At 38.8% G+C, this 20,978-nt stretch overlaps 2 protein-coding genes across 2 annotated transcripts; one reads left to right on the forward strand and one right to left on the reverse strand.

Annotated features, from left to right (window-relative positions):
* Window positions 1-477: 477 nt before the first annotated feature.
* Window positions 478-4,580, reverse strand: LOC140937382 (thioredoxin-like protein 4B). The gene is made up of 3 exons (XM_073386937.1): window positions 4,410-4,580; window positions 2,493-2,644; window positions 478-1,920 (listed from the first exon to the last, which is right to left on the reverse strand). The coding sequence occupies exons 1-3, from the start codon at window positions 4,539-4,541 to the stop codon at window positions 1,755-1,757; spliced, it is 450 nt and encodes a 149-aa protein (XP_073243038.1). The 5' UTR covers window positions 4,542-4,580; the 3' UTR covers window positions 478-1,754.
* Window positions 4,581-5,390: 810 nt separating this feature from the next.
* LOC140937530 (exonuclease mut-7 homolog) lies at window positions 5,391-20,886 on the forward strand. Its single transcript, XM_073387091.1, has 19 exons — window positions 5,391-6,024; window positions 6,665-6,718; window positions 7,487-7,533; window positions 8,212-8,307; window positions 8,954-9,051; window positions 9,570-9,643; window positions 9,946-9,984; window positions 10,916-11,067; window positions 12,733-12,928; window positions 13,567-13,634; window positions 14,594-14,730; window positions 14,906-15,015; window positions 15,248-15,446; window positions 16,057-16,186; window positions 16,624-16,657; window positions 17,375-17,533; window positions 18,902-18,955; window positions 19,513-19,641; window positions 20,422-20,886. The coding sequence occupies exons 1-19, from the start codon at window positions 5,431-5,433 to the stop codon at window positions 20,719-20,721; spliced, it is 2,670 nt and encodes an 889-aa protein (XP_073243192.1). The 5' UTR covers window positions 5,391-5,430; the 3' UTR covers window positions 20,722-20,886.
* Window positions 20,887-20,978: the final 92 nt, after the last annotated feature.

The following is a 20,978-nucleotide window of genomic DNA, read 5'->3' on the forward strand; positions in this document are numbered from 1 at the left end:
TCACTTTGTACTGACTTTTTGGATCTTTTTTACTGCTCTGCTCAGCTGTTACCCTCGGAGCAGTGGTTTCTCCTGGCCGGCTTGCAGGGTACTCAGCTGTCTACTGCGCCAAAGTAGTATCTTGGAGCCTTGAAATGACGCATACAAAATTTATTCATTCAGGGGCACCGAAAGACTATTTTCTGCAAAATATCTGTTCGGAGACGCAAATATTGCCTAGAATTTTCTGTTACTTGTGGACGGCTAATATTTTCTTGATGACCGTTCTATTCACTTTCTGAAGTTTAATTTTCACATTTAACTTCCCAAGTTAAGCTATTTTTCGTAAAAGAAAAAAAGGGAAACCTAAAATTTCGGATTCAAAAAACGACTTGTAGCGAAACGTCCGTTTAGGACAGTACTTTGTCGCACAGAGACAATTTGAGCAATAGGGTTGAGAGATTCACCCCAAAGCTGAACATAACACGACAGAACAACCACGATAATAAATGTATCTTTATTCCTCTTTTTTAAATACCAAGTTTTGATTTTCTGTTTCCCTAAAATTGCAAAATACAAACTACAAAACAACTGACTAGAATAGGTGTAGCCTGCGTGGCAGGCGTTAAAAGGGGAAGGGGAAGGGGAAGGGGGAATTTGGGCGCGCGAAGGAGAAAGAGCCCGCGGTCTCGCGCCGTAATTAACTTCCCCTTCCCTTTCGAACGCCTGCCACTCTGGCTAGAATAGGTGTGGCTTGAAGCTTTGTTCCCAGCCCAGGGTAGGTATGATAAGGTAACACTGGGACTCAGAAATTAAACTTTCTGTCTTATTCATGGACGGCAAAAATAAATTAAGTGGTTTTAAACCCATCAAGAAAGTAGGTCTGTATCGGAGGGAATGAAATTCCATTCTAGTATTTTCCAAGGTAAAAAAAGAACAGAACAACAACAACAAAAACATAAGTTCATTAACTAACGAGAACAATTCATCTACATCATTTCCTCTTCTAAAGCATTTTATGCCACACTGACGGAATTTAGTGCAATGAGATGTCACCTCCACACTTTTAATTAGCTTTAGTAAGGGACCCGAGTAGAGATCTAGATGGACTGTTCGAAGAAACTCTTTCAAAAATTAAAAAAACGGATTTCTCGACGACTGTTCTGATGCATAAAAACGTGAGAGCGAAGAGACTTTGGAATACCTTAAATGGCAGGGTTTCCTAATGGAAAATCGAGGAGCAGCTTATTTCACGGACGGAAAACAGGATAAGGTGGGGACCTCCAAAGTCTAAGTAACGCAGAACTGTCATAGGTTAGCGATTACTTTTATCACAAAAGGTGTTAAGTCAACTGAGAGTGAAAGGTACTATCTTTGCCTTGCAAAACACCAAGAATACTGAAATTAATGCTTGGCATGAAATTAAACAAAAATTCACAGGTTTTCAAAAACTTCTTTTTTCACTTCCATGCTCTTTACCGTGAAGCGTGAGATGGGAATATTATATAATACAGTGATTTGTTATTTGTCATCTTTAATAACCTGGATTCTTTTCACGCTTTCCTTTTGTACGTACAAACTTCGCATCTATAGCTTCAATGATCTCTATTTCAATAAATTGGTCCCAACTTTTCATTATAAACACTATTAATGATCAGAGAGAAGACAGTTATTTTCATTGCTTTCTCTCTTAAGACAAAAGCCTAGAGGAGCTGATGAGCATACAGAAAATTGCTACAGTAATAGTAAAACATTAACCCTTAAAAGTGAAACGGTTAAATGTCATTGTATATCAGGTTGTATTTAGGAATGTTCTGTGGATCGATGGGGCTTGTTACAATCAGTTTTCCTCTCAGTGCTCCTCGCAGGATCACTTCCACAAGATCAATGAAATCTTGTTTAGTTTTGAAGCTTCCAATAAATTTTGTGTGGTCAGGTGTGCTGAGCAAAAAAAAAGAATAAGAAATTAAGAAAATTGTAAAGATAAAATACAAAACAGACTTTAAAAATAAATCTAAAAAAATTCAACCTTTTTTAACTTGTCTACTGCATGAAAAAAAATAACAAACCCATCCGTTATTTTGGTTGCTGTTTGAAAACATTTCATAGGTTGTTGAACTTAAGGTATTTGCTGTTTCCTATTTGCAGTAAACGCAATGATTAATGCACTTATCAGCGGCCATACCAGGTGGTGGGGCAAGCAGGGGAACCCCGGGCATTTGCACAAAGATGTTCAGAAATCCTGCCACCCAAGAATGATAATAATATTATTAATTAATATTTTCCTTCTTGACCGGTAGGTGCATTCAAAATGCTTTGGGTCTTTCCGCAGGGATTGTACAGCAAAGTGCGAAAGTGATCTAATCCCCCTGTCCTCTACTAAAAAGTTGCAGCAACTATCAACAAATCCCACCTGATGCCTGCGTATGTCCCCACAGCTGACCACCCAGGATAGCTGCTGATAGGCACATAACCTCTTTAATAAATTTTCAGTCACTGTAACAAAGTCTTACCCATAGTCTACTTTCATGTGTTGTCCATTAAAGAAAAACACAGTAGATGGTATCAGAGAGATATCAAAATAGCGTGTATAGACAGGCACTGCATCTACATCCACAATGAATATATCAGCCATGCGAGAAACATCATGAGAAGTCTTGGCCAGCTAGGTTGTCAAGGTAAAATAAGGCATTAAAATAGAGAGAATTACAGTCACGTTTACGGCACACGGCAAATGTGAAATAATATTTGTAACACGTGACCAAGTTTTCCCTTAAAATGTCTCTTACTGTTCATTACTTCTACCCAAAAATTAGTACATTTACGTCACTTTTGCCTATAGCAATCGCTTTGGACTGTTTTTTGAAGCACGTTTTCTATTTTGAGAAATTCTGAGCTTGAATCTGATATTTGGCATTTGCCGCAAACGTCATGCTAAATCTCTAAAATATCACATTTTAGCACATATAAATTAACATTAGTCATACATTACAGTACAAAAACGTTTCAGTTTGGTCTGGATATTTCAAGCATTCATTTTATTCTTGAATTAATTTTATTTTCTTTTGCTTCAAACTTGTAATCATATACTAGAAAAATGTGTCGCAAACCCTCCTCGATAAGGCACTCAAGTTTGGGTGCGCTGAGCCGAGCTAAGAACTGGTTGGGTGACTAGCTACGAATATCTTGTTGTGAGGACTCCTCGTTCTCTCATCTTCTTCCGTTTTTGTTTTATTGTCCTATTTGATTCTTAAATGCATACTGCAAAGAAAATTGGCATTACTTGGGTTGCCAAATTGAAAAAAAAATGCAATCTCCACGCTGCGCGTGTGACAAATTTATAAACCATTGCTTTGTAAGGAATTATAAAATTAAAAAAAAAAAGACAAAATTACATTTTCTCTAAGAATGAAATAGAGCTAATATAGCATGGATAAGCAATGCTTGACGCTGACCAGAAATTTGACCACTCCTTCAATTCTACAAGCTTTTCTGATGTAGTTACGCATCAGCCAATTCCAGCTGTGCCCATCCCCTCCCCCCACCCCCGGCTACTGCAGGGCATTTTCCCGCCTGGTCAGTCCAGGGTTGGGTCATTAGTAATTTTTACATGGCCTGGGAGTTGGGCATTTGCCAACCCAGGGGCCAACCCCCACCTTTTGATACGCATGTGGATTCCTCTCCAAATATAACTAAACATAGAGGATTTTACAGTAAACACAAGCAGATCGTAGTTACTAAAACATGGAATGACCTAAAACCACCTAAAACCACCTAAAACCATCTACAACCACGTAGTCGTTCCATGTTTTAGTAACTACGACAAGCAGATTGGCTCATCTATCAAGGACAGGAAAAAATTGTGTTGGTTTTTAAAGGCCTGTTTTCTTGATTTTATGCATGCATTTTTTCATTACTTAAGCCATCCCCCTTGTTTAGTTTTGAACGCATTTCCTGATTTTACACATTCAAATGCATTTAGTGTCACTACTCGCCTGTGTGATCAATGAAAACTGCTGCAGTGTTGATTGAGGACAGGGCATTTGCCCCATTTTATTGTCCCCACCGCAGAGCATTTAGCAGCTCATGTGTCCCAGCCCCCAGGAAATTGACATTCAAGAAGAAAAAAATGCTAATGCCTGGGGGTTAGCCCCTGGTGGGGGGGATCATGGGCTGGATTAACTGATGCACTATTTAAAATCCGTAGCCTGAATTACAGACATTCCTTCGAGTCGCACAATCCTCTCAGGGACGTCTGACGTCCTTTAGAGGAGTATGCAACTCGAAAGAATGTCTGAAATTCAGGCTAGTTAAATTTGCTTTTAACCTCTATGCGTATGATGCTCGCAAAAATAGTTATCACAAGAAAATAAACAGGCAATGATGGCCGTATTATCATCAAGGATACTGAGCGAGTCACATTTTCTTACAATATCGTCCAGCTGTTGACAAACTGTGTCAGCGTCTCGCCCGAATCTCAGCACAAGGACTTTGTCTTCACAACTCTTGATCGCATTATCCACATCTTTCTTGGTATTTAGCTTGTTCAAAACATAACTCATTTCGTTTTTCGGGAAAGACTTTTTCACTCTCAAACCTCCTTTTAAGACAACTTCTTCATGTAAGACAACTTTGAGCGCCCAAAGGATGGCGTTGGGACTGGATCGACAAGACAAAGAACGCCTGTCGGAAACTACCTTGAATTTCCAGTGCAAGTTTGGAAGAGGCTTTACAGTAATGATCGCCACTGTTCAGTTTCTGTACTGTTTTCTTAAAGAAGTTGTGGAAGCACTTCTGGTTGGATACAGTGATGAAGACAAACATGAGATCGCCAGAGAAGACGCTACTTGTTTCCGTTCTGATGCTGCCGATAGTGAGTGTCATAAAACATGAATGACTGTGTGGTGCTAGTTTTAAAACGTTTGCGTTTGAGCGGGAAGTAAGCGTTCCCTGTTTGTTGTGCTGAACCGTGATTGTATAATTTACGCGTGATAATTTGCGTACATTGTACATGATTGATCCAGGTATGACGAACGCGAAAAGCAAAGCAACAAGTGAAGAGAAATTTGTTGGCATCACTGTACGCAATTGTGAGCGCGCCTTTTTAAATTTATAGCTATTAATTTATGATGCTTATTAAATATATTTTTGTTGTCTGAATTAGCCGAACTAATCAAGCGGGGTTATATCACGGTGGATACTAAAGTAGATGATGGTGTTCCTGCAATTCATTCAGGACAATGTTCAGATCCAAATTTGTCTGGAGGTGAACTAGGCTATGAAACAGCCTCTCGGTTAACCTGCTTGAAAGCACAAGTGAACCCTTCATCAAGTTCAGGTGTGGTGTACATGGATTGTAACGAAGATTGGGATAATGGTATAGTAAACAATGACCACAAAATAGAATTAAAGAACCCAAGAACTCTAAGTGATGATATTGTGTCAGACAGTATGAGCCAGGCATATTTGTTAAAGAGTAATTTATCTTTGGCTGCTACTGGCAAGAATGATTTTTTGTGTGAAGAAACTTTGTCAACATGTTCCTCGGACTCAGATGCCTGGGGTGGAAAACCATCCAAAGATCATCCCAGAAGCTATGAAAAGTCGTCTCTTCATTTTTTGTCAGAAAGAGAGTGGCTGGATGAACTTGAGTCACTTTACTTCTCAGATATGATAACAGAACTCAAGTCATTACTTTTGCAAGCTTTTGAAGCCAGCAAGGACTGTTTTGATTTTGTGCTCTTTATTGTCAAGTTTGCTGACTTTGATATTCAAAGTGGCAAAAAGTCACTGGCTTATTTGACCCTTGTTGAGTTTGAAGCTTGGCTTAAATCAAAGACTGAAGGAAGAGGTATTGAAGAAATAAAGCTGCTAGGTTATTGGCCAACAGACAATCATAAGGATTTGGCACTGGATGTAGTGGTTTCCTCCACTTTTCTCCTTTTTGAGCCAATAAAAAGGACTTTTCAACTTGATGTGGGAGACAATGGATTTTTAGCTAAACATGTGAGATTTCTAATGCATTCAAAAAGGAGATATAGGGAGGTCAGTACTAATTAATAAGGACATTTAAACCCTTTTGCTGCAAAATTAAATGTCTCTGTCTCTAACTTTTAAATCTGTGGATGAAATCAAATAGTATGAAGTTGTGTGAATAGTGTGAAGTTGATCATTTAAAAAGCTGTTTTCTTAAATCAAATTTTTCATTTAAGCATTTTTATAACATTGCTACTTGCTTAATGCACTTCTTTTCTGCCTTTTTTCTTCCATAATGTTCTCTAAATTTTCAAAGCAATGGAATATGACAAAACCCTGATTTTTCATTTTGTAACTCTTCGAGAAACACAAGAAAATCAAAATTTTAGTGAAATACAAAAATCTGATTGAGTTTTATTTTGCAATGGCTGATTTTGATACATGCTCACCGTTAGATTCTAAGAAAAATAGAAAAAATAATGTTTTTACAAAAATAATAGTTAGTGTATAAAGACACCCAGTATACTGGTAGTAACCACATTATATTACTTAGTTAACTTAGGCGATAACTACATCATGATGTAAATGGTTAACAAGTAATTTTTAACTAAAGCTCCAGTAGCTTTAAAAGCTTTCATTTGATATACATCTTGTGTTTTCATGAAGCAGGATTCAACAGTCTTGCAACATATTTATTTTCTTGCAACAGGCAGCTACCATTGCATTCAAGTTAAAACTTCAAAAACACTTTGATGTAACTGAGGTAATTACTTTATTGTTTAAATTAATTGAATTGTCAATTCTAACCATATTAGATACTGCAGGCTGAATGGGATACTTTTCCAGGCAAAAATCTAAGTTTTAGCCTTTTTGTTTTTGGATAATCAAGCTTTCTTCTTATTATTTTTTGAGAATTTCCTTATTCTGGGCATTTTTTCACAATGTTTCTTTTTTGAGAAATGTTTTTTAAAAAATTAAGGTACATTGTATTTTATCTATGGAAAATTATTGACTATTATTTCATCTGAGCTCAGAAGAACTTAGATGTAGTCTCTGTTATATACAGGTAAGAGAACAAATGCCCTTTACAGGTAGTGTTGGGAATTTACAATCTATTTCAAAATTGATCGTCAGAAGTTACACTGTTATCAGTCTGACCCAACCACTGGATTATCAATAACAATTAAAAAAAATCTCTTGATTTTATATTGTATTAAATTTCCCACTTGCATGCATGTTACAAAAATTTAGTTTGTTTTTTGACTGTGGACAACTTTGAAATGACAACCATGACAACCATGAAAACCATGTTGTAGAACATGACAAAAACATATGAAATGCGTCAGAATATATACGGTCATCAAAAGTCTAACTGCTCTAAGTTTCTATTTTTTTCTCTCAACGACAGTCTTGTAATTACTGTAAGTTTCTCACTATAAAATCAGGCAGGCATCTTTATAAATTGCTCAGCATTTGATCAGTTGACACAAGAGACAATTTTTTATAGACGTTTCTTGTGTAATTTTCCTAGATCTTGCTGCCTTTGGTAATTGTGGATAAATTACAGTTAGCAGAAAGGTAACATTTAAAGATCATTCAAAGTACAAAGTACATGTAGGCAATCAGTTAAAAGAAAGGTGCTAAAATGGCCCAAGGATTTCGTTTTGAGTGGTCACAAATTCTTCTATCCTTGGTGAGAATTGAATGAAAAATATAGTTGTGTAGTCTGTAATTATCAACTATCTAGTTTTTAATTTAAAGCAATATAGCTCTGTATATTGCACAACAGCAAATTGAAATTGAAAAAACTCCGGTTTCAAAAAAAATTACACTTATTTTTGCCACTACATGTATATGTAATCCCGGGTCTGTGCTTAAATATTAAATTAAAAGAGAAATTTATACTGCATGTTTGCAAGTATTGTACAATGTCATTGTGAAACTCTGTAAACGTACGTCAAGTCAGGTCTTACGCAGGACAGTATTTTAAGAAGGCACCCTAGCTGTATTAAGCAGACAAATAGCCTAATAAGTTTCAAATGTTTTGTCCCATAATTTAAGTAAAACAAACCTGTATTTAGCATAGAGTTATATTAAGTGGACATCAGTAGAGGTTGCTTGGGTGTCTGCCTACAGAAATCCAGGTTTCACTGTAGTAAAAAATTGCATGTATTTCCATTTGGAATTTCAGGAAAGTCCTACATACTATTCAGACACCTAGCAGGTTGCAACTAATTGTTTTATTTGTACACGTAGTTATGTGGCAGGTTGCTCAATGTCCTTGCAGCTGTTCATGAGGATGCTGGATGATTTATGTGGAATGACAGATGATGAGCTGGAGATAGTTGTTGAGTGAGTCCATTATTACCAGTAATCCCCTGCAAAAAGGAGCCCAGAATTCCTGGCTTTTTTGCACACGCCTCAAAGCCATCGAATAGCCTGGAAAAGCCAGGAGTGTCCAGGCTCTCCTAGCTTTCCAGGAATTTGTCTTCTGGAAATGCTCGAAAAGCCAAGAGAAAATTTTCTACATGTATGCTTTCTGGGCCTTTTCCTTATTTGCAAAAAAGCCCAGAGCTTCTGACTTTTTTTAATCATCGTGTTTATATTTCGGCTTTGTGTATCATTTGCCTCACTGTAGTCACTTTTTTTTTGTACCTCAAAACAGTTACTGCACTTTGTGTTGTACTGTACACTACATCTGTGATAGACATGTCTTCTGCAATTGTGCTTTGTTACATTATTTGTAGGTCAATTCCTAGTTGTTACCAATTCTACAAGCACTGCTTCAGTAGGTTCGAATTAGTTGGAAAAAAACATATATTTTTTTATATATTTAATTAGTTCATGATAGCAATCAATAACGGTTGAAAAATTTAGTGACAGTGACTTGAAAAGAAGTATTCTTCAGCTGGGCTTGTGAGAATTTGCTCGATGTTTCTATTATAAAATCCTGCCAACATTTACACAGAACGGAGTCACTTTATTTGATCTCCTCCAGAAAAACTTTGTCTCCAAAACCAAAGGATCACAGACTGAAGAACAAGACTCTTGTCAAGCTTGGTGAGAGGATGGTTAAAATGTTTAATTTGAAGGCTGGTGAGTGCAAAAGATAATGAAAATAATATTCTTGTTGCTAATAAGTAGAATTTAAAATACTTATTACACGCAATTGAATCAGTTCTACACTGTTATAAGAAATCCTAAAATTTTTATTTGGGTTAAAATTTTAAATATCAGGGGCAGGTCCAGGATTTTTTTTAGGAGGGGGTGCACTTGTCTCTTGCTCTACTTCAACACCAATAAACCACTTTTTTTTTTTTTGCAGAATACCAGTTGTATTAGAAAACCGCAGGTCATCTCAGGGGGGGGGGGGGGGGAGGTGTGCACTCCCTGCACCCTCCCCCTAGATCCACCCCTGAATATGTTCTGATTTATGTGGCTACACAATGCATTACTAGGCTATGATATATTCATCAACACCATAACTACGGGTACACTATATGTACTCACGCCCATCAGTAGTACTACATGTGTTCTTGCGTGTACATCATTAATCTACATTGTACATCAATCATCAATCATAGTGACTTCAATTTGTTTCCGGAATATTTCAGAGAATTTTCCCAATATATACAAAGAAAAGAACTTAAATGGATTAAGATACCTGTTACAAAAGAAGTACTCCGAGGTAAGTGCTCATTTATTAACTTTGAAAGACTTCTTTTTTTATGAAATACTTTATAGGAGGGCCACTAAAATCTCAAATGCAGTACAGTGAAAGGCGAGTAGTACAATGAACATGTATGACACCAGAATCTTCCGTCATGTCCGTGAAAACAGTGTTGGAACAATGGAACAACTGCAGTGTTGGAACAATGCTCTAACAGTTCGAACCGTTGTAGATTCGCGATTCTACATTAAAGGCCAGTACGATGAGTGCCTGATTAAAGATTCATGAAATATAATCAAGTGTCATTTTCTTTAACTTAGAAACAGCCACTGAATCAGAAATGGGACAACCTTATTGAGGTAAGAATTCCTGTAGGGATTGTTACACAGCAACAAATTTTTATTGCTCGGAAATCAAATTCATTCCTTTGTCATTACTAAGACTGCACGACTAACCTGAAATGTCTTTGGCCTCGTCCACACGTGTCTGAATATTTTTGAAAACGGAGATTTTTTTCTCCGTTTTCGAAAAACTACGCGTTGACACGTAGCGTATTCAAGTCGTTTTCGCCCGTCCACACGAAAACGCTAAAACAATGGAAATACAATAACATCCTTACATAGAATGCGCTGTATGATGTGACGTCATCGTATTATCCGTCTTTGTCCTTCCAAAGAAAAGTGATAAGCCGGCGTTTCCAAAAATGTTCACTCTTGGGACCGTTTTCGAAAACCTGCGTTTTAGGTCCATAAAAAACGCCGTTTACGCGTGGACGGAAGACTAAAACGGCTGAAAAAATCTCCGTGTTCAAAAATATCTCGATACGTGTGGGCGAGGCCTAAGACATTTCAGGTCGTAGTCTTGCAGTCTCTGGTCTGTTTTATACGATGTGAGCCGGGCAGGTTAGCCGGGCTGGCATCCTTAACCGGGCTGGCTCAGGTTATGTCTTGTTTCTTCATAAAATTTGCGTTGTGTTAATATGATAAAACGGGCGCGCCGCCGGCCCGCTTGTCGAGATCCTGGTTACTTGAGCTGAGATCTGGTAAGCAGGCCAGTCCGTCTTCTCATATTAACACAACGCGAGTTTATGAGGAAATAAGGAATAAACCGAGCCAGCCCGGTAATATAAACAGGCTCTCAGTAACGGCAAAGGAATGTACCAAAACTGAAGTTTGATGCTCGTGCAGAGTTGATTTTTTTAAAGCTGTTGCTTTTTTGTCGTTCTCGCTGCCGTCGTGGTTGTCGTGGTTGCTTCAGCTCTGTTGTATATAAATGTATTGCTTCTAACAGACTGCCCTTGGAGATAACAAATGGCTACAGCACAAGCTGATAGAGAGCTTGGTGGAGTTTGAAGATTTTCATGAAGCTGCGAGATGGACTACGTATTACTCCCTGCCTCTGGAATCAGTTCCTGTTGAAGTTAAACAAGTTATCGATTCCTGGTAAGCTAGCATCATTAGCTCTTGCTAGAAATACGTCGTTGAATGACACATCTTGCAATTTTTTTCTATAGGATCTATTCTTTTCTTTTTGACGCACTCTTTTTGAGAAAAGAATATAATCACAGTTATTGTGTCCGGAGTGCCCCCATATGAGAATGACTGGGATGCTTCTCGTCTCACTTAGGGATAGAAATTGCAGATTTTGGTCTCACTTAGGGTATCCAGGGCGGAAAGACAATATTCTTTTCCATTAAGGTATCGTTTAGCAGCTATTCGTAAAGAATATAGAACAATATAAAAAGAGACACGTCGTCATTCTGTGTTGGAGTATTGTCTCCGTTAGGGGTCGAACAAAGCCTGAATCACGCCCAGATTGGTCTCCTATGGAGGCCAGGTAATTGTAATTTCCGACGAGAATCTCCTTGTCTTATACAATGGAGTCTGTGGTATTAGTGTCATTCAAACACAAACATCGCGAGACGTTTATATTTCAGGTGTGTTCGTAATGCCGTGGATGATAAATTTTAAATCCTTACGTTTGGCACGAAATTTCATGCAGCGTTAATTTATAGTTTTACCATTTCACAGGTAAGGAAATGAGAACGACTGGACAACTGACAATTTGACTAAAAATGAAAGACTGTTTAACTGTGACAATATGCGGATCGAAACGCACCAATGACATTACGAGTCACCAATGATATTACGAGTCTTCATAGCCGATAACATCACGGCTTAACTGACACACGACCAATAACATCGCGATTTGATTGACCAATCAGGCCAATAACCAGAGTTTAATACCATCAACTGACGTGATACAAGTCACTTTTTGACTCTGAAATGACTACCGCACAGGTTGTCGAAACGTCAGTCATTGTCATCAACAACAATCTTATCCAAAACTACCCTCACCCGGACCACTATACTCAACGTTTTTTTAAAAATACTATCGCCCGCAACGTTTTCTATATCTTAGTGCTAAGATGGCATCCAGGTATAACGATGTTGACGCATTGAAAGACATTTATGCAGGGAAACTAAGTACGCAATAGAGCACAGTCATCAAGAAGTTATAACAGGCTTTTTATGAAAAAAATTCAGAATATTGTCAACATCAGCCAGCATTCATGCTTTAAATTTTACAATGCTTATTTTGCATATTCTTGCTATCATTTTTAGTCATTAATTTTACGTAGCCTTTAATTCTGTCGCCATTTTCTCGAGTTCCCCTCTCACGCCAAAACAGCTAAGATGCCGTGCCGCTGTTTTGCCTGACGTCAATGATTATACAGCGGAATGTCGATATTGTGAAGGGCCAATGGACTGCAAAATGTGTTCGTTGTAACGAGGTTTCGTTATATCGAGTTTCTTTTCCATATAGGTGACTATTAGAGGGGTAAAGAAAATCGTTCGTTCCGAGGAATTCGTTATAAAGAGGTTCGTTATATCGAGGTTCCACTGTATATTGTATTACACAGTCATCGATGTCGGATAAAATGACGTCAGTAATGGTATACTCTAAGCATCCTCTAAATATAGTTAACGTTAGTTGGGTATGAAAAAAAATGGCCAGTAGATTAAAGCCATTAACAAACGGAGAAACACTTTGAATGAATAACAATACTGCTTATCATCTGAAGTTTTTTTTGTTGATTTGGTAAGGCAAAGTACGCAGAAATATACTGAAGACTGGGAAGGTGAAATGAATGGAACATCAGAAGCCAGAACGTTTAACAATGAGTCCATTACACAGAGCTCAACTCCTGCTAAATTCTACCGGCTTCCTTTGCCGTTGGACAGAATATTCGTGGTGGATAACTCCCGATCTTTAAGGGAGTGTATGCGAACCCTTTGCGCGGTATGTTTAAGCATGATTTACCGTCTTCTAGCAAAGAGCGGAAAATATTATAGTTATGGTGGACAGGAACCATAGAATTCACTTCAGTTCTTAGCAGTGAGCCATAGTTGTGATAAAATCTCTGCAATCTATGCTGATATACAACATTTTTATTCATCGTCATGTATTCGTCCTTTGGCTAATTTTTTCGCAGGGGAGCGGGGGGAGGGCTGTTAAGTTAAAGCAAGGCTATTTTTTTGCAGGGGGGGTTAACTTAAAGAAATCTTTTTTGGATTCGTTCTCTTTATTGCGACTAAGAAAGACCTAGAAAATTAAAGGGTGGATTTCTACTGTCGCGTGATTTTTACATACGTACGCCCCGTAATTAAAATAGGGAGATATATGAGAGGTAGCGTACAAACGGAACAGGTGAACCTGGCTCAACTTTTACCTTTACGCGAAACCATTTTTCATACAGTGGAACCTCGATATAACGAAGGCCCAGGGACTGGCAAAATGTGTTTGCTCTAACGAGGTTTCGTTATATCGAGGTTCTTTTCCATATTTTGCTATTAGAGGGGGAAAGAAAATCGTCCATTTTACTAAGGACTTCGTTATATAGAGGTTCCACTGTACATTGCCTATTTGTTCCTCTGTAGCCGGGTAGTGTGATAGGATTTGACACTGAGTGGAGACCAACAATGTGCCGTGCTGGGACTGCAGAAAGGTTTGTGAATCAAGTGTTATATCGTGTATAATCAGTTGTAGTTACCGTTAGTCTCCTATAAAGCAGGCCTTCTTTTTTTAAGTAATGCCACGCGTTCCTTCCCCACGTTTAGGGAACGCTTAACAACACGCCCTTTATTTGCAATCTCGCCAAAGAGGCGTGTCAGAGAAAGAAATCAATCTTTAAACAGACTCTGCGTGCTTTACGGATCGCGCAACGCCCTCTGGATTAGTGGGTTAATCATTGATGTAATATATCAAACATGACACGCAGTGTTTCATCACCAGATGAAACACCGAGAAGAGAGTTGAAAATACGACGCGTAGCGGGGAATTTTTGACGAACTTCGAGGTGTTTCATCTGGTGATGAAACACTGTGTCGAATGTTTGATATTTTTTCTCAAACAAGTTCATTTTTGAAGGAGAAATTAAGGATGCAAAAATGAGCAGTTTTTCATCCGATATCCAAACACTCATAAACATTAATTTCCTTTGAATTTTCTTTATGAATTATTAATGAGTTTGAGAAAGTGATTTGACGGAGAAATCTTCTCATTTTATAAACTGGGCACAGGCGGCCCAGTCAATAAAGTTTCTCTCCAACGAGGCTAAATATACATTATTTTTAAGTTATTACTTTAGTTCGTCACCTGTGAAGATCGACGTTTGTCCCAGAGACGATCTTCAGACGTTCTATTCGTTTGAAGCAGACGGATAGAACGTGTTGGACGATCAAAACTCATTCAGACGATTTTAACTGAATACGCTGGAGGAGAGTTTTAACCACATTTATGGAGTTTATTCTTATCATTACGCTTTTTTTGTATTTTTTTGTCTTCATTTACTTTATATTATTTACTTACGCAGTGAATAATGACAAAGAGGAGTTTTGGAAATATCTATTATACGTACAAGAGCAGTCGCGGACACACATATAACCATGGCAACTTTGTTTGTAGGTTAGCGATCATTCAGCTGTCTACGCGGAATGAAGTATTTATCTTGGATGTGATCGCCTTGACAGACAGTGCCAAAGATTCGGATCTGCAGCAGTTTGCGGAGAATGTCTTTGCTAATCCTCAGGTTCTCAAATTGGGTAATTATGACATTATTACTACTACCTAAACACGCGGAAGTTTTCTTTCCACCCTATTTGTAAGCGCATTCCAGGCGTTAAATAAGTTTATTGAAGTGAGTTTTATATTCTGAAAGAAAATAGACAGCTTGGTTTGGCAGTAAACTGAAAAATTTTGTCCTGATGTTTTCCGCAGGCTATGGAGTAGATTCTGACTTTCGAAACCTTGTTTCGTCGTGTCCTTTGTTCGAGGACAGTGTGAGGCGATTGGCTCGGTTTGTTGATCTGTGCCCATTAAGCAAACAGGTAGGACGGAGTCAGTTATGTTGTTGTGTCTCCAGATTTTTCTAATGGTCGATGCCAGAAATACGCTTAGACCGTACATATCTTAGCCTGCGTGAACGCAGACGAATTTTCGGTAGTCTCCAGCCAGAAGCGGCGACTGGAATACGTATGCGTTCTCGCGCTATATATATATCTCTTGCTCAAAGTTTTGTTCTTCGAGTCATTTTATGTGCGAAACATTTTATCGTAACAGATCCTCGGCATACCGAGTGTTCGACAGAAGCTTGGGTCCCGTATGAGAAGTGTGTCGGCCAGACAGCGTGCTTGCATTGAAGAGGAACGTGGTCTGAGCGAGCTGGTGTTCCTGTGCCTTGGGTTACCACTGGATAAAACTTACCAGCTATCAGACTGGGAACGCCGACCGTTAAGTGAGGATCAACTAATATATGCAGGTAGGCTTACTAATGAAAAGTTTCACGATAAGACGCATGCGAAAACAATCATTTAAGTTAGCCCTGTCTATTTCAATTGTTTTTTGTATTGACCAAATCATGTGTAACTGCAGACTAATTTTTGCAAGGAGCAGGCCTTTGGTCAGTTTCCACTGACAATCTTCAGTTCAAGGATTTTTGCTTTGATTGTTGTTGTTCTTTGACCCAAAATGTGGAACACGAGCGAGTTGTCTGTTCTCATGTGGTGGTTCGTTACTAATGGGAACTTAAAGGAATACGTCATAATGTGCCCATGCGCTAAGTCGTGAGACTGTCCCTTACTATAGATTATAGAGAACAGGAATAGCGCGGTAAGATGGCGGTTTGACACGTGCGCTGTCATTCCTATTCTCACCTCAGTGACAAAGGGGCGACTTCATTTCTCCTTCCTGGTATGTCAGCAAAGTTTGAAGTTGTTCCTCGGCCTCGCTCGAAGGGTTGTCCCCTGGTTTGTCCATTTTTCTTCCTTCCACAGGCCTAACATTTTCACGCTACGTTTCGATCAATTGAGATTCAGAGAGTTTGCCATTCACAAAAACCTCAGTTAATCTGTGCCAATCTTTTCCCTTAGCTTTAGACGCGCATTGTCTGCTGGAGGTGTATGACGTGCTCAAGGAATGGATGTTAGAGTCGAGGCTGCGAGTAAATATGGAACCTGCTCTCGTCCTGAGCTGGTTGCAGCCTAAAAAAGAGAAACAACGGTATTAAGTTGTTGTGATTAGTCTTTTTTTCGTCCCTCGAGCCGTCAAATTCTACGTTTAAGTTCTCGTTTCGAAAAATATTTGTAGTCAAGAGAAACACACTGTGTTGTGGTAAGTTTTAAGCTTTTGGTTTAAGATTTAAAGGATGCATGGAAACGAACTTTGTTATTACTATAAATAAGCAAATTTGCAGGCAATGACCTGTGATGTAAAAATATTTTGTATTTTCTATTAAGGCCTTGCTAAAAAAAAAAAGCTCTGACGAAATTATTTTGCCACAGTGATAAACTAGAAACGTATGTTTGTTCAAAGGATAAATTTGCATTCATCAAGCAGGAATGTTCTCCACTTAATTAAGCGACTTAATTTGAGTCAGAAAATTGTTCTTCAATCTTGAAATCCACCTTCATAAACTTTCCTTCTTTGTTTTATTTTAGACGGAAACGCCCGAAACCAGGACAACGCACCAATGTAAGTGTAACTGTTGATAACTTGCCTATATTCCTTATTATGGCAGAAAAACCCCATTTATGTTGTGGTTTGTTTTTTCCTTCGTTCAATGTTTGTTTGCTTTAATAGGTTCTCGCGCATGATAATAAATAATAACGAGTTTGAGAAAAAACCATCGCCCTTTAAAACATAACTGCACCTTGCCTTCAGACCCCTTTCCTTCATTTGCCGATTTTGACGTACACGAGAAAGACTCTACACAAATTGAGTAAGATCATTGTTGAGCATGCGCTGCTCGTTCCTAGGATACTGTTTCAAACCCAGGCCTAATAGCCGTGCGCTTGGTACAGCGGGCTCAGTAATGACCATCGGTTTTATCAGTAAACGGTGCTCGCACTAGGAAAACCAGTTTGACAAGAGGGAAAAAGATTGACTTGTCCAGACTCCAGAAGCTTGGGCCTTGGCGACTTCAAAGGCCTGATGCGATTCTGGCGGAGCCTGCTTTTTTGCTACTCACTCAAGAGAACAGAAGGAGCCCTTACTAGCAGGATGACATAACACATACATTGTTTAAATATCCAGCGTCAGCTAAAAAAATTTGGCATCTACCATTCTCCCTACAAAAAAGATAGTCTCACTTCTCCACTGTTGCCACCTGTCGTTTCGGCAGTCTGGTTTAATTTTTAGCCATGTTATGACACTGAGAGACAAATAAAAGATACTTGTCTTTCTCTTTAGGATATACTTCCGCCAGCACAAAAAAGGAAACCCATTCCTCCGCAGCAACTGAGGGTCGTGGTCGATAAAATGCTGCAGGGACTGGGTCAGCATTTAAGATGCTGCGGGGTAGACGTGACTATTATGGATAACAACAGCGATCACGCCAAATTACTTGAGGTCAGGTTCACCAATAGGTCATTTGCACGATGACGTCATTTTACTATTTCGACCAGAATCCTTCAGGGTATTGCTTTCTTGTGCAAATTAAGGCTTTTGTTATCTAAACCTCACTGGGACTACCAAATTTTAAAAGAAAAGGATGATAAGAAAAACGAAAAGGATTCTGTTCTTCGTAGAAAAATGACGCCATCGTGTAAATGGCCCATTCTCTCTTGTATTGTATCAGAGAGTTTGTTGAGAAATGTTAGATAATCAAGAGCGTGGACCCAAAAAAAAAATGATTACTTGATATGATTTGAACCCTTGTCCTCCCAAACAGCAAGCGGGAGCATTATCTACTGAGCTATTAATAAGAGACTTGTATCAATCTAAGTCATTTATTAGGCTCATGTCTGATACGCACCTTGTATTCTGTTAGGATCCGCAATGTCGAGAGCATACTGTATGGTGTTAACAACAAGCTGCCTACACAATGGCACACATCATTAAAACCGTGTTCCGCAAAACGAGCATCGCTTTTGAAAATCCAAGTCATCAAAATTGAATCTCCCTAGGTTCTTTAATTGGTTGCTAAAATAATGCTCAAGCCTGTAAAATTCCTCTGTGATTTTCACTTGTCTTTTGGCCATCTCAACTCAAGAAGTAATAGAAACAAACTGCGGTAACAAACATTACGAATTCAACTGCGTTATCTCTTCATCTGTCACGTAATACTGTCTTTTCGCCCCTTGTAAGGGAATTTTGGATCGCGAAGTCCGGGAAATTTTTGCATTTGGAATGCAGGATCCGGAAATTTTGCTGGTGCAACCTGGAATCTTGGCCTTTGGAATCCGGAATACGGCCCAACGAATGCGGACTCCCACTAGCGATTGGAATCCGGAATCCAAGTTCCACTGACAGAGAACCAGGAATCCAGTCCCTGGAATCCAAATCCAATATTTACAAAATTTTTTGGGATTTCCTTACAAAGGGCGATTTTTTGTCATATGAACCCTTTAAGCCCCAATATCCACATACAAATTCTCCAAACTGATCGCCATACATCTCCTTAAACAATTAGTTGAGAGAATTTGATTAAAGATCATAGCATTTTGTCTATGGTTTTGTCTTTATCTCTTGACAATGTATGGATATTGTTAGGAGAAAATTGTTGTTGGTCACTATTGGCATTTAAAGGGTTCACTCCACTTCGTATATGCAGGTTAAAAAAAAAACACTGAACGGTCACTTCTGAAAACGCATGTTGAAGCATACGAACGTAAGGAATTTGAATAAAATTTATTGCCCCTGAGGATTCATTTGATTCATAGTGTTTCTTATCTGCACTGGACTAATTTGTCTCTATTTTATCGTTTTCCCCACCAGGTTGCCCGGAACGAAAACAGAATAATCTTCACCACTGGTATGCCTTACGAAAAGGTGCGAGAAAAAAGTAGTTTAAAACTTGTGGTAGAAAAATGGCATGAGTAATGGATATAATCATTCGATGGATCAAACAAACAATCAGTCAACAAGTCAATCAATCAATTAATAAATCATTCAAACAATTACGATTTGGTATCTCCTTATCCTATAGGCGTTACCACGATGTATTTTATAAAAATAACATGGAGTGTTTGCCTTCTTGTGTCGGTCATATTTCTGTCATAATTCTAGTATAACCGCCCTTTGGATTAAGAAGGCTTTTGCAAGTTTCAGAATCGTTCTGCTAGTGTTATTTCTTGACGTCCATTTTATATCATCGTTATATAGTATCGTTATATATCTCCTTATCCTATAGGCGTTACCACGATGTATTTTATAAAAATAACATGGAGTGTTTGCCTTCTTGTGTCGGTCATATTTCTGTTATAATTCTAGTATAACCGCCCTTTGGATTAAGAAGGCTTTTGCAAGTTTCAGAATCGTTCTGCTAGTGTTATTTCTTGACGTCCATTTTATATCATCGTTATATAGTACCAATGTCTTGTTCACAGTTAAGCTCTCAAGTACCTGAGGGAATGTGCATCTGTGTTCCATGCGGGAAGATAAGGCAACAAATGTCATCTCTGATGAAATACTTCAATGTCAAAGTAAAAAGACAGGATATTTTCAGTCGTTGCCAGGTAATAATGTTATCTTAAAACGTAATTAAAACGCACTGTTAAAAAAATAATGATGAAATGTTTAACATGTCACACGCGTGGTACAAAGAAAAACTGTAAGCCTCGAACGGGATTGGACCCATTAGCCCTGAGATACCGAACAGGCACGCGGGCACCCTCGCATCCACTAAGCGGTAGGGAGACTCGTGACAAGCCTGGCCATGTACCAGGTCAGAAGCATATAACTAGGTGCATATATGCCACACGTCCTACATACTGCCATAATTCCTGGTCAGGACGGGTGCAAGTACCTTTAAAATCTGCCTCTTTTAGTTTCTGTGTGCTTGTTGCTGCCTAAATTGCCCTCATTGAAGTGCAAGGCGGGCGTGTGTATGCCAGGACAGCGAATCCGGACCAGATAAAACCCAGGTTTTGATATAGGAGGTGACGGCCGAATTGTTCGATAGACGACTGATTACTTCGTTGACATTTAACCCGAGAAAAAACGTTAACGGGCTTAGAATAAGTCAAGTAACGCTATACATGTTTGCGCAAAGAGCTGCACGGCTCGCATGCTTGTTGGTAAGTTTTATAATGTTGCCGTTGCACAAGAGTATCAAACGTTTTAATCAGTGGGGGCCGGGAGAGCTTATATAAAATACGGAGAGGGTCGTATATTCAAAGCGGCGCCTATCCGATTACTTAATATCTTCTCCCTTGTTTTCTTTACCACGTGTAACAAAGAAAATAACTACGTCTGCACACTAGCTAATTGCTTATTGTGTTCGACTTTTCTTATAGGTGTGTAACGGGAATGATTTTGTTGAAGTCAGTCAGGAACATATGAAAATGGCTATGGGCATCTTTCATGGTCGCTTCCAAGCTCCTTTGCTTGGCTACGAGCCTACAAACTGCCCCATCAATCTGATGTACCTCACCTTACCTGGGGGCGTGCCTATCAAGCTGGGACCTCTTCCTGAAGAAGCCGTCAACAATGCGGAAATATTCTTCTGTTGCTCGGCGTGTGGAAAAGTATTTTGGGAGGGCAAACACCACAAAAGAGCTAATGCACAGTTCTCCTACATTTTGGAAAGTTACTAGCGTCTCGTTTGTCACAGTTAATTTCTATTGCATGTTCTGGTACATTCTCGACTTATTTTTGTTTGCTGCGTTGTACAGTGTCAGGTGTTATAGACTGAAGAAATATTCTTTGCAAGTTTGAGTAGCTTTTATTAGCGTTCTAAGTTCACGAGCGTCGAGTATGTATTAAGTAGCTTTTTTTTTGTAATAAAAGCTTCTACCCGTTTCTGTTTGTTTCTCAAGCTCTGTGCGTTATGTAGGGACACAACACTAAGGGC

Source organism: Porites lutea, chromosome 5 (genome assembly GCF_958299795.1).
Source record: "Porites lutea chromosome 5, jaPorLute2.1, whole genome shotgun sequence".
In the NCBI taxonomy this organism is placed as follows: domain Eukaryota; kingdom Metazoa; phylum Cnidaria; class Anthozoa; order Scleractinia; family Poritidae; genus Porites; species Porites lutea.

Coding starts and splice junctions, on each gene's coding strand:
- LOC140937382 (XM_073386937.1), bottom strand. CDS start 4,541: ATGAGTTATGTTTTGAACAAGCTAAATACCAAGAAAGATGTGGATAAT. Junction 2,645..4,409: donor GTCAACAGCTGGACGATATT/GTAAGAAAATGT, acceptor TTGACAACCTAG/CTGGCCAAGACTTCTCATGA. Junction 1,921..2,492: donor CACATGAAAGTAGACTATGG/GTAAGACTTTGT, acceptor TTTTTTGCTCAG/CACACCTGACCACACAAAAT.
- LOC140937530 (XM_073387091.1), top strand. CDS start 5,431: ATGAGCCAGGCATATTTGTTAAAGAGTAATTTATCTTTGGCTGCTACT. Junction 6,025..6,664: donor CAAAAAGGAGATATAGGGAG/GTCAGTACTAAT, acceptor TTCTTGCAACAG/GCAGCTACCATTGCATTCAA. Junction 15,447..16,056: donor GGATCAACTAATATATGCAG/GTAGGCTTACTA, acceptor CTTTTCCCTTAG/CTTTAGACGCGCATTGTCTG.